General features: G+C 37.8%; 1 protein-coding gene across 1 annotated transcript; it reads right to left on the bottom strand.

Annotated features, from left to right (window-relative positions):
* Window positions 1-294: 294 nt before the first annotated feature.
* mall (mal, T cell differentiation protein-like) lies at window positions 295-14,318 on the bottom strand (the record flags this gene model as incomplete). The annotated part of the gene is given in 4 exon segments (NM_001113808.1): window positions 295-988; window positions 1,508-1,666; window positions 3,123-3,293; window positions 14,169-14,318. Coding segments are annotated over 4 exon segments (501 nt in total). The 3' UTR covers window positions 295-925.
* Window positions 14,319-14,587: the final 269 nt, after the last annotated feature.

Raw genomic sequence — 14,587 nt, 5'->3', positions numbered from 1 at the left:
CATCTTTATCATTCATTAGAGAGAAAGCCCTACAGAGCCAGTTATATGGCAAAATGGCACCACTCACTGACCATTATCCCTTTTTTACATATATTTGTAACATACAAATATAAATTGATATAACTAAATGTTATCAAAAGGGATTTTTTAAGGTGCATCTGAAGTGCAGCCCTGTGCATAGTCAGACCAACCGAATCAGTCCCTCATGCGCTAATACCGTTTGTAAAGGTTTTCTCAAATCACAGAGAATCCAAAGCAAATCAGAAGTATGACAAAAGTCCCACGAATCATTGCTTCTTATACCCTGAGCAAAATAATTTTATTGTACAACCCAAAATATAAGGAGTAAGAAAAAAAAAACAAATAAATATAATTATGACAAACAGAGCATAAAACAGCAGAAAGTGTTCAGATTTATCAAGAATATAGGGGGCTTTAATAATACTTTTCATGTACCCTTTATACCATAAATATACTGTATATATATATATATACAGCCAAGGCTGTAATGTTTAGCAGCCGGGCTCAATAACAAGTGTGTGTGATTTATTTGACAATATTTTAAATGTTTGCCGTTTTAATTAGAGATATATTCTGGGGTGTAAGCAGGGTTAACTGTACCAGATCCCACTTTTTGTGGGGGACAAGAAGGCAGAACATTCATGGCAGTGTTGTCCAGCTTTCAGCCTTTAGTTTTGGGGGATTTGCCCATTATTAAAGGCTGTCCTGCCTTTGTTTATAATGTGTTACATATTATAAAAAACTGTTTGTGTGCATAATAACAATGTTAAGAATAATCACATATTTCTTTTGTGGATATTGAATATTGGAAATTTGTCAATTTTTTCTTGTGCATATTGAGTAGCGTCAGGTTTTGAATCCATTCCAGCGGGTGCTTGTATGTCTCTGTCTTTCTGTTGGCTCTTTAACGAACATAGGACTGGAAGCTGTGCAGCATATATATAAGTGATGTAACAAAAGCAAAGACCTGAAAAAGAGTAAGTCACAGATAAACATGCATACCCAAACTGACTCTCGGTAAAAACAACAGGGGGCAATAACTTTATAACTAGAAAGCGGAGCACTTGTTTCTTGACAGTACTTGCACCATTGTGTGGGCATTACAGACTACAGGACAAGCCTAGCACCCCCACTGTTGCCTACCCAGTGTCGGACTGGCCCACCAGGATACCAGGAAAACTCCCAGTGGGCCCAGGTGTCAGTGGGCCCTCTTGGTTATAACTATTTGGCCAATTGCATGGTCATTCCCTATTTCTGTATGGGAAAAAGAGATAGAAGGATAGAGAAAAGAGACTTGGATTATAAAGGGGTTGAGGGAGGAGAGGAGGAATAATAATTTAAAAAGTGGGCCCATGGTCCAAGGTTTTCTGTTGGGCTCCTGGCATCTCAGTCCGACACTGTGCCTACCCCTAGTAACGCCATACATGAATGCCAATAGCACTGACTACAAGCAAACCAAAAAAGTACATTACTGTAAAGAACTTACCGAGGCTGCAGCTAGCAAGCGGTAATTAACCAATGTGCAGACAGTATAGTAAGGTAGTAGAGACTGACTTAAAGTAACATTGCATATTATTGCTGAATTCACCACTAAAACAGCAGCACTGAGGTAAAAGATTGCAGCAATTCCATGATAAATGACATCCTAGTGAAATAAAAAGAATACATCAGTGGCGAAACACATTATAACTATTAAGATTAACATTCAAATGGCCTGTTCCTCTAGTATACAGGTTTGTGTTTTTTAAAATGTATATCTGTGCAGTTAAATCATTCAGTAAAACCTCCAAATTATTATTATAATTATTATTGTTCCTTACTGTACATGTTTAGAAGTGAAATTTCAGCTGTAAACTATTGGGAGAAGTGTTAATGCACAATAGGCCAATGTACACATACACTGAGAAAATATTTCTGCATTTATATTGGCCTAAAGGGCATATAATGGAGGAAAAACAACAGCACCCTTTTTTGTGGTGTGGCCATTGGGCAGCTGATGAAAATGTGTAGACCATGGCCTCATTTATGATGCAAACAAAAAAATGATGAGGCACTTGAGCCAGCATGATTTGGCTACATGCGTGGGTGGCTAGATGGTCATTTGGCACTAAAGCCCTACCACTAAATCTTTACACATGTGCCCAGTATCTGTGGAATTGTTATATAGCAATATACAATAGGGAATTCTGACTGCATATGTAAAAATCATTTACACACTGTTAAAATCAAATCTTTCATGTTAAGGAGATGGTCATCTTTATTTTAATTTTTAGTATGATACACAACATAGATGTTTGTTTTAAATAACTAGCCTTCCCAATCAACCCATTTCCAGCCCTGAAAATGCTATCTGGTTATTGATTTCCCATTCTGACTTCTACCTGGCTGCTACAGTAATGATGATCAACACAAAAATAGAGTTAGGCGCTTAAAAACCCATGATTAAGTGTTCAGGGAGTGTGAAAAGTGTAAGGCGATGTTTTTTGTGTTAACTTATTTTTCTTGGTGACCTGCATGATGTTTTGAGTGCCTAACACCATTTTGAGTTGATCAATAAGGTTTTACCCTCCCCTGGCTGAGGGCCTAGTGCTCCTGGACCACGCTTTACATTTGGTGAGTTACTTATTCGAAAGGATTTTTTTATTTACCTTTACACTGTGCAATATGTATTAATGTATTTGGTAATGATTTTGTAGGAACCAGATAGCAGTTGAGATTCTAAGCCCTCTTCTGGATATAAAATGTCAATGTTTCAAAGACCACAAAAATAGAGGCTAAACACAAGGTTTCTAAGAGCTCTTACACACGAGCATTCTTCCTGCATTGCTCTGTGCCTTTCATGTGTTCCATCACAGGGGAATGCCGGAAGAAGCATAGCCCTGTATTTTCATATTAGCTGGGGCAGGCAAGCACCAGATTCAGGTGAAACGCATCAAGCTGTGTGCCATCTCAGTGAGTATGATACTGAGCTGCATCAACACTATGTTGGAATGCATGAAACATCCAGCGCAGGGGAACACACAAATGTGTAAGAGCCCTTACAATCCTGCTATCTATAGAGGACTTAAGCTTAATGTATTAGATTAAGAAACACATCTTACCACTATTCTCCAGGTTCCACAGTTGTTTCTGTGCAATCCAGACACATAGACCATGAGCAGTATGAGTGAAAACAAGAAACAAGACACAGACACATACATGACCCAGCCATTGTTGATAGAAATAGTGACTCGAGTAGCAGCAACCAAAATCCAGACCCAGCATCCTAATATCTGTGGGAAAAATAAATAAATAAGTTAACAGTGTTCCTCATAATTATACAGGTATAGGACCCATTATCCAGAATGCTCAGGACCAAGGGTATTCCGGATAAGGGGTCTTTCCGTAATTTGGATCTCAATACCTTAAGTCTACTAAAAAATCAATAAAACATTAATTAAACCCAATAGGATTGTTTTCCATCCAATAAGGGTTAATTATATCTTAGTTGGAATCAATTACAAGGTTCTGTTTTATTTCTACATAGAAAAAGGAAATCAGTTTTAAAATTCTGAATTATTTGATTAAAATGGAGTCTATGGGAGACGGGCATTCCGTAATTCGGAGCTTTTTGGATAACGGGTTTCCGGATAAGGGGTCCGATACCTGTATTGGAAGCAAGAATCAGCAGTGGCTAAAGCGTATATTTAATATTATATACTTAAAAAAATATAAAATGGCTAGGCACTAAAATGGGCATGAAAACTGATTTATATCATATTAAGAATCTTACCAACTGAAGTATATATATCAGTAATTATTGCCCTTTTACATCCTTTACCTTGAGCCAACATTTAGTGATGCTCCCTCAGAGATCACATGACCAGAAATAATGCAGTAGTGTGGAAGCAAAAGGCAGAACTCTGTCCATTCATTGGCTGATGTGACCTGGCGTTTATGTTGCAGGAAAAATGGCAATTTTCTGTTTAGAATTATTCAGTGGCACATACTACTAGAATAGTATAGTTTATGAAAATGTTTTTTTTAGATTAAGCAGGGTATTTTTGTAGAGACCTATATTGTTTAGGAGTAAAGTTTACCTTTACTATACTGTCTACCTTTTAACAGGTAGACAGTATAGATTTTCCTTTGTGATTTGAATCATGTGTAAATTACATTTTTTTAATGAGTAACCTTTTTCGTTGGCAGAAAAGTGTATTTGTTGGTACTCCTTGTATCTAGTGATAGGCAGAATATTTCAGCAGGCATAGATTCGCAGCTTTTTCTGCGTTTCGCCATTGGAGGATTATTTCACGAAACGGGTGCCAAAATTCACAGCGGCAAAATTTGCAGGGCGTCAAAAAAAATTGTCACCCGTGTCAAAAAAAAATTATATGTGTCAACAAAAAATTGTCACCTGTCAAAAAAATTACGCACATCAATTTTTTTTTATGCGCAGCATTTTCACTGTTTCGCAAATCTTTTGAATGATACGCAAATTTTTCAACAAAGCAAAACTATATTCTGTAGGCCACTTTGCCAGTATATTCTAGAAAGGATCACTGTCAGTATATGCTGGGGATTGCCATACCATTAGAATCTGGCCACGATTATACGAATATATTTCCATACAAATAGTAATTAAGCACTGCACAATAAAACAGTCTTAATATTTCAAAATTTTACTTTGTTTCCACTTCTTATTACATATATCTTATTTGCTCAAAATATTCTTCCATTTGACATCTGTCCCTTCCTAATCATCTCTTACTCTTGAAGCAAGGCGTGGAAAAAACATGCAATAGCAGCCATACCCATTTTACTGAAGCAGCCTGGGGTATGGGGCAATAATGCATTTACCAACCACATTCATTTAAATAAGGGTGTGTGCAGCATTACTCAATTAATTGGTCAACCCCAATTTGACAATGCAAAAATAATTAGTGGGTGTTAACTAGGCAGGGTGAATCTAACACATTCATCCTTCTCTTTTGCATCTGGCAGTTTGTATTATTGTTGCCTTGCTGCTGCTCATATTCCTCTATTGCCAGAAAACTACAAATAAATGAGTTTTTTGAGGTACAAAATCCTAGCATGCTAAAGAAGGTGTTCTGTGTATGCAGTATACCCATCTTTGGATACTTTTGGCACTAAGCTATTGATATTATCAATGTCTATCTGAACTCTTCAGCAAAGTGGTAGACCCTGCAGGCATAAGTCTTTGCCAACACCATTTTGGGGCCCTGGCCATTCTTTCTTTAGGCACATATCTGCAATTACACAGAGGCTTGCAGAACTGGGCATAGGTGGGTGGTTGTGGATAAAGCATGCCTAGGAGTGGAGCAGTGTACTGGTATCTGTGCCCCAGGAAACAAGCCAGACCATGTGTCTAGCAAGGACGAAATTAAAAATGGCTTGTGGAGTAACTAGAGGAGTCACACAGTAATTGACTGCAATGATGAAAGTGAACAGTTTAAAAAGACATACAAGTAATTACACCCAGTAGCAAAAGTGTACCTTGTATAACAAACATACAATTATATATTGTCCGCAGATGATAATTGAGAAATGCACAATTATTTAATACCTCAGTCAGTGTTTGTGAGGCCAGTATAATAATTGCTGCAAAGTCTACCCCAAGTCTAGTAACCCATAGCAACTAATGAACTAATTTTCTGGTCCCCCATTTGAAAACCCAACTGTTACTAGTTGCACTGCTTAACAAAATCTGGGAATGTATAATATGTAAATAAAATAAATGATTTTTTATACTGATATAAAGGCATGACAGAGGGTACAGTGGTATAAGAAATGCATTATCAAAGTGACAACATCTAAAAGGTTAGATGTTGACCAACATTTTCAAATCCCACCTCATCTTTCATAAAATAAAGTTACACTATGTCTGTATCAATGTTTGCAGATGACACAAAAACTGTGAAGCCCAATTAGTTCCATCTAGAATGCAGCATCCTTGCAGAAGGATCTTTTCAAACTGGTAATCGGGGCGGCTAATGGCAGATGAGATTTAATGTGGATAAATGTAAGGTCATGCACCTGGGATGTAAAAATATGCAAGCCACTTATATGGGACTGCACTAGGCAAATCCATAATGGAGAAGGACCTTGGAGTCCTTGTAGATAATAAACTTGGCTGTAGCAAGCAATGCCAGGTAGCAGCTGCAAGGGCAAACAAGGTTTAGAGCTTTATTAAAGGGGCTATAATAGATTCATGGGAGGAGGGGGTAATTCTTCCATGTTACAGAATGCTGGTAATGCCCCATCTAGGATATGCCATGCATTTTTGGTCTTTAGTATTCAAATGGAACATTATTGAGTTAGAGAGTGCAAAGAAGGGCAGCTAAGTTGGTAAAGGCATGGAAAGTATTATTTCTAAAAAAAAGACTGGCCAAACCTTGTAAAATGGCGTTGCCAGTGTACCAGACCCACTCAGGATTTCTTTTACTCTACTATGTAAACTATAATACCCTGAAGTAGACTGCAGTCTGTGGTAGAAAAGTACATAGATTAAAAGTACATAGATACATAGACCTATAGATAAACCTGTTATCCAAAAAGTACAGAATTACAGGAAGGCCATGTTAAATATGGTTTTCTTTTCTGTAATTATAAAACAGTACCTTGTACTTGATCCCAACTAAGATATAATTAATCCTTATTGGAGGCAAAACAATTCATTGGGTTTATTTAATGTTTAAATTATGTTTTAATAGACTTAAGGTATGGCGATCCAAATTACAGAAAGATCCCTTATCCGGAAACCACAGATATAACAGGATAACGGGTCCCATACCTGTACGTATTATAATACCAGCTGGATTTGCCGTTACCAGAGCAAAGGTGTTCATATAATAAAAAGCCTGAGAATGTATAAATAAATACTTTCTGCAAAATATGGTTTCATAAAAGTTAAGCATTAACTAGTTACTCGGTTATTTGATTTATACTGACTACAAAAAGAGTATAGGCCAGTCTTTACCTAGGGCTTCTTCAAGGTTATTCCCAAATGTGACACAAATTAAGTTAAAAAAGCAAACAGCTCCTGCCAGACACTGCTGCTTTAAGAATTCCTCATAAATAATTTACCCGAAAGGCTTTCAGTTATGAGTCCATCATGCCCAGAATGTATTCATTTTGCCACTGAAGACATTTTCATACAATAGGAAAAAGGTAATTTAGCCACGATTTTAAGATAGACCAGTGCTCTGGATTGTGGGACATTAGAAAGCCAAAGATATAAAGGTGAATGAAGTCTATTTGATATTGCACAAACACATTAATTAATATCTGGGGTTGGGTGTTTTTACCTAGCAAGTGAGAAGCAGGGTGTGTCTCTAAATTGCTTTTAGGAGTGCACAAATCTCTGCAATGAGGTAAAAAGGCCCAGGTAGTGTCAAGCAAGTGGATAAATATTGTGACAGGTGATACATGTGACAAAAGGAGGAACGGATTATAGATACTAAAAATAAGGGATGGATTAATGATAAAGGTGTACAGATTGTTCCTAGTGTCATTATCTCTGCCTCCTTACTGACATGGCAGCTCCCATACTTCTTAGGGCAGTGACATACGGGGAGATTAGTCGCCACACAACAAATCTTCGTTTTAGCAGGCGACTAATCTCCCTGCAATGCCATCCCACCGGCTGGAATATAAATCGCGATTTGCCAAAGTCGCCCAAAGTTTCCTCTCAAGGCATTCTAGGTGGGATGGCTTTGAGGGGAGATTAGTCGCCCACGACAACAAAGATTTGTCACGCGGCGACTAATCTCCCCGTGTGTCACGGCCCTAACAGATATGTGCCATAACAGGGAATAATATAAGTAAAGTTAAAAGCCTATTTTATTTTTAAAATGTATGTGAAAACCTAAAATTTATTAATGAAGCTGTACTTTAGAATAATTTACTTTTAAAAATGTAAAATCATAACAGAAAGGAAGTTGGAAGTATGGAAGTTGAAAATATCCTAATTCATATATGAAAGTCAGGATTCGGTTTAGTATTCGGCCAAATCTTTTACAAAGGATTCGGGTACGCCCAAATCTGAAAATAGTGGATTCGGTGCATCCCTAGAAGTAAGAGAATTGGACCAGTCCTGTATTGTGCCAACCTTGCCCACTGCTTACCTACACCTGCAGATCCCCTCCACTGTGACTGCAGCCTCTTCTCCATGCTGTGAGCCTTGTTTGTATCCCCTGTTTTGTGATATATCTACATTCTGCCTAATGGTTCTTCTTTGCTAGAAGAATTATTTGCCATTTAGTTGCTCAATAGTTTAAGTACTGCATTGTAATAGTTTGCCTAAGGGCCATTACACACAGGCATTTCTGCATCCCTCTGCTGCAGATTTTTCATGCATTCTACTGCAGGGGAACACAGGAAGGAATGCAGCTATTTCTTCCAGATGGGATCATACTCCTTTAGGCATATGTAAGCGCCGAATGCAGATGGAACCAGTTGTGTTTACCCTGCGAGTATGTGCCTGGATGAGTATAGTCACAGGACAGGAGAAATCTGCCAAAGGAGAATGTGGGGTGAAACACTTGTGTGCAAGAGCCTTTAGTCATGCTAAGTTCTTCATCATTTAACTTATTTTATTTACTTTACTTTGCCCCTTGTAACTACCTTACAAGGGACCTTTATTCAAGATAAAATATAAAGAATTGCATATATTTCTTTTGGAATATTTCCATTTAAAAGAATTACAGAAGCTTGGGTCTCAAATATTCTGCATGTAGCCTGTTGCTACAATGTGTTGTTACAGTGCTTGTCCACCCCCCTCTTGACTGTTGGGGGCAAAGAGAGTAATATTGACACAATCTTGGTGAAATCTTGAAGATTGTGCCTGATATGTAGGCCTTAAGCAATTTGTATACCTCTTGACTACCTACATCAGTTACTCTGGAATTACTAGATTGCAAGGCCCAGTGTGGGCACACCATTCCATGCCATTAATTTAAAGTGCCCATTTTTAGCAACTGTAATGGAACAGCTGGTGCAGATGTTGTGCATAATTCACTCATATTTCAAATAAGGACCTTTATGTTTTCTGTTAAAAGCATTAAAGTGTGGAAGTGTGGGCTGGTGATGGGCCTTCTATTATCTGACAAAAAGTCACAGGCCACTGGGTTTTAATTCATCTGACAGTCACATCATGGGCTCACATGTGATCTTCATGCAACACAATTTTCATTGTAAAACTGAATATGTCTCAACACTAAGAAACAGATTAGCAGGCAGATCCTTTCACATTGATAGGAATGCAAGTCCTTATTTGACAGAAGCTGCTCCATGTAACCCGTCCTTCCAGAATTCCCAGATCTTGCACATAAACCTGTCAACTCACAGGAGTTCTGGCAGCCAACTAACTGGAAAAATGCCATTTTACATACATGAGGTCCAAAACTGAGACACGCCTTTATATAAAATAAAGTTCATGCTTCCAGTTTTGAACATACTCTTTTGTATTTTTCTATTGATTTAATTATTAGGCTTTTATACAAATGGTATATATTATTTGTTGAATTATTTAGATTGAGAAATAACTGCAAGTTTCAATCTGTTTTAGTCTCAGGACTTCATTATGACACCTAGGGAATTTCAATGATTACGCTGACAGCAATGAAATTTGCCACAGGTCACTCCTGACCTATGATTATTGCCTATAAAATAGCAAAGGTTATCTTTTATCTTGATAGAAATCAACAAGCACTAAGTCTAGAATGATTATTTCCTTAGACCAAGGGACAGTGTATAAGATCAATACTTGTTCACACTGGTATCAGTCTAAACATCCAGACACTAGTACTATAATGTTCATTTACAAACAGTTACAAAGCAATCGTTTGAGCACAGGCCATCATTTTCCAGAGCATTGTACCAGTTTATCCATCAACAACACATTACTCTGCACCAAGATCTATTATGATATGACTCCTATCAACCCCCAATCTGTAGTTACCTATGATAAAGTTGATAAAGCCATACATGTTAAGATTTTTCTCTCCCTAATGACCAATTTCAGTGAGATCCGACAAATCCATCAAATTATCATAAGGTTAGTGGGCAACGAGGATCAAGCATCTAGCGATTTTTCATCCGATATCAGTCAGAAAATCGATCGGGCAGGTTTTAAAATTAATTAGCAATGAAATTTGCCCATTTTCCAATTGTTTGCAGGACCAAGCAGGTTGTTTCCCTAGCTTCAACTAGACGATTTCACTTAAAATGGTTGTTTTCATTGATGGACAAATCATACTTTTAAATGATCGTTTCAGGATTAGCTTGGTCCTACAATAACTAAAAGTTCTTTTAAAGTCTTAATGTGTATGGCCAGCTTATAATGAAACAAGAAGGGTTGCACCAGAGATGAATATATAGATGTTAGGACAGTAACAGTGGTAGCCCATATAGAGGCATTTAGTATCAGCTTCCCCAGCTTATTAATGCAAGTATAAAAAAAAGTCTTATGCAGTAAACAGGTTCATTGCAAAATCTTTGGTACAGAAATCTCAAGGAGCACATGCAAAATATTCTCTTCCATCTGCAGTAAACGTAATAGCTCCTCCCAACCATGGCTGTTTTGTGGCTGCATGGTTTGGTAAGGACTAATTAGTAATCTCTAATCAATAGTTAACTGTGCTACGCATGCTTCATAAATGGCCCACGGCAAGTCTGTTATATCGTAGTGCATTCACTATGCAGCTGTTACATGTCATATGGGCTGGCAGGACACCAGGTGAAAACCCAGTGGTCCCTTACCCTCATGGGCCCAACTAACCTAGGCCCAGTATGCCCCATCAAAGTTAAGGAGGAAGAAGGAGGTAGAGTACATGGCATGCAGTGCGCACATAGGCAGATGTTGGGAGGAGGGCCCTTAAAGTTGCAGATGCGGTGGACTCCCAATGCCCCAGTCCAACCCTGTTATATTTACAATTTAGAGGCTGCTGCCATCTTCTTTAATCTTTAATATGTTGCAACTTCTGTTTAAACAATAACATGGGCAGTGTGTTGTGGTAACTGAAGTACTGTATAATTTTATGCAATGTAATCACAATGAATCACAGTGAAACAGGAATCATTTCTCAACTAAATCCATTAGTTGAGGAACTGTTCAGGAACTGTAAGGGGAATAGACCATAATTAAATTAGAATTTCTGTGCTCTATCATAAGGTACCTGCTCATGCCGCAGGCAACTGGCACTAAAATGAGTTGGGATACCCCAGGGCTTTTGTGGCTGTTTCCCACAATAGTTTTGAGATTTTATGATGCTACTATTTGGCCCAATATTTCTTCAGACCCCCCCCCCCCCCCCCTCTTCTCATAGGAATAGATGTGGATATATATATAACATGTAAATAAAATATCATACTAATATAACATTTTGAGAACAGTCATTCTGTTCCAGTTACTGGAGCATCCATGGTAGCAAACACATATCACTATTTATATCTCATCCTGTTTGTCCTGTAGGGTAGGCCTCCAGCTCTGCTCTGGGTGAGGTTAGCTCCCAGTTTAGGAGAGGGTGTGGAACAGCTGGCTGATAGTATGAAGCAAATGCTATAAATCTCAACTGCTTCTAACCTTAAGCAAATGACAGTCACACAGACTCACATTCCAAATATGCATCTAAAGGGTTTGTCTGAAAAACACTTCATAATCATCAGAAGGCTCTTTGATTAGAATTTTTCTTTTTAAAGGAATACTGTCAAGGGAAAACATGTTTTTTTTCAAAATGCATTAGTAAATATAGCTTCTCCAGCAGAATCCTGCATTGAAATCCCTTTTTAAAAAAACACCGTTTTTTTTCTATTTAATTTTGAAATTTCACATGGGGCCATATTCTTCATTTCCCAGGGTGCCGCAGCCATGTGACTTGTGCTCTGATAAACTTCAGCCCTACTTTACTGCTGTGCTGCAAGTTGGAGTGTTATCACCCCCCTCCCAGCATCTGATCAGCAGAACAATGGGAAGGGAGCAAGATAGCAGTTCCTAGTAGGTATCAGATTAGCACTCAATAGTAACAAATCCAAGTCCGGCTTGGGACTCCTCCAATTAGATGGGAGTAGGAGAAACAATAGGTTACCTGAAAGCAGTTCTAATGTGTAGCACTGACTCCTCTGAAAGCTCAGACTCAGGCACAATGCATTTAGAAAAAAAAGTATATCAAAATCATGACATTATCGCTTTAAGAATATCTTAGTATTAATAATGTCTCCTTGTACACTCACGTACATGAAAAAGAAGGGTGAAGGGCACAGTACTTGGAGATAAGGTAAACACACAGTCCCAATACATTTATTGCTGAATGTCTGAAGTTCAGTGACCAAGCCCTTCTTCAAGTGGACCTCAAGAGTACTCAAAACAGAGAAACAATGAAACCTGTTTCTAAGCAGGAATAAAAATCGAATTCTATTCTCCATTCTCTACGTGGCATAATTTTTATCTAAATATGTATACAAGAGAGAGCAAAATGATTTCATTTCTGTTGCATTGCCTTTGCATAAAAATACATATATGCCTCTCTTGTCATGTATTAATGGACAAGGAAAGCCCAATTAACTGGGTGTGCCAATGCGTTATCTTCTTCTAATTGCTATGTTTATCATAGGCTGTAGCTGCTTTTAGGGGAAAAAAACTGGACAGGGGAAAAAAGTAATGCAGCACCATGCTGCCATGTTTTTTACCTTTCAGCACCATTCAGCTGACACTTTTGGATTTTGCTCTACTGCACATGTCTAAGGAGCTGATTTATTGTGGTTCAAATTCAAATTTTTGCTGTGATTTAACATTTTTTGCTCTTAAAACTCATAAATTCGAATTTAGGCCTCCAAAACTAAAATGGTTGATATCTCAATAGATAACTACAACAGCTAAAAGCTTACGAGTTCATGTAAAATTCAATACCAGTGGCCCTAGGCAAAATGTAAGCAATGTTTTTCATTTGAGTTTTTCAAGATTTTCAAATATTTTTTGAGAGATCGTAGACCCATTGAAAATGATCTGCAGAATAGGAATTCAATGCATTTGATAAAATGTATTCAAACAGAAAAAACTTTTATGTTCACTAATTCATTTTGATAAATAAGCATTTATGTCTACACTAGGGTCACCTGAAATAGATAAACATGGTGAAAAAATTCATCATTTGGGGGGTTTCTAACATATTAGTAACTCTTAAGAGATGGTGCTTTTCCTAGTGCTTTAACTGCCTCTATACCTTCCTATTTTCAAACATCTATTAAGCAATCCCAATTAAATCCTATTTTTAGCTTTTTATGTAGCAAATTCATTATAAAAAAAAGTTGAATAAAAAAACAACTACTGTGATGCTTGTCATTTAAAGAGACACTACCATGAAATTACATATGGAAGGATAATTAAATATTTATGTTCTCACTCCAGTTCCATAATGATTTATAGTTAAGATTCTAGCTTTTTAATCAAGCATTGTGGTCACAGTGGCCAGAGACCCTATTTGAAATAATTGTTTACATGACTTTAGAATTTGAATTCTCTAACTGGATTAATTAGAAGGTTTAAGCCGGCCATTTATGTCCAGACTTGGTCTGACCATCTGAGAATGTATACCAGGTTGAGGGTCATTTTCAGCAGAACATCCTGCTATCCTGTCCAATCACAGCTGTTGTGTCATGCTTGAAGATGCCCCATGTTGGTGGGTGCATGATACATCAGCACATGAGGAAGCAACAAGGAGCCCAAACAAACAGGACTCGCATGTATGGCCTCTCATCTGTCTTTTCATCACACAGCTAATTGGTTACATACCACAGAGGATGAGATAGTATATGGTCCTTACCAAGGCAAAGTAAACAATGTACTGCAGCTTTATGAAAATATTTTATGGAAATGAAATGCTGGGATGAAGATGTTTCCCGATTCTATCACTTATACAGAGCTACAGTACATGTTTGGAAAATTATTCAGCTGCCAAAAATATAGAGTTTCTTCTAATCATAATATTAGCTGTAGAATCAGTGGTTCCCCCTCAGAGTCTGCACTGAATAAAGTCATTCTAGATGTCCTTTCATAATGAAAACATCTCACTGATGGTATCTGCACTAACAATAACCAAAAAGGCAAAATAGCATCCTTACTTTCTGCAGGTCCAAAAGGTATCACTTACCAGTTCTATTAAGATAAAGGCATATGGCAATGTTCTAAAGACTCTCAGTCCACATGGAATGTCTGGAACTTCACAGCTGGAAGGCATCTGGATCCCCTGAGAGGCCATTTTTCCTTAAGGCAGGTTGCTCCCTGTAGAGCTGGGTGCAGATTAATCCTCAGCAGTACGCCAGGCTGTCTGTGTGCAAAATGTAGCAATCAGTTAAGTTTAAAAGATGGGTGCATATAGACACACCTACAGAGACGTAGACTGAAAAACCTGTTCCTTCTATGAGTGGCACCTCTGGATACAAAGGGGCAGGTGATTTGTGGTGTAGCAGTGACAGAGAGGATGAGGACAATTAGAAATTCTGACAGAAGAAACTCCCAGTATGCAGGGTAGATCGTATAGGATACAGAACGTTTAATGATTGATAGGAG

Source organism: Xenopus tropicalis, chromosome 5 (assembly GCF_000004195.4).
Source record: "Xenopus tropicalis strain Nigerian chromosome 5, UCB_Xtro_10.0, whole genome shotgun sequence".
NCBI lineage: Eukaryota > Metazoa > Chordata > Amphibia > Anura > Pipidae > Xenopus > Xenopus tropicalis.
This window is presented reverse-complemented; position numbering and strand designations above follow the sequence as displayed.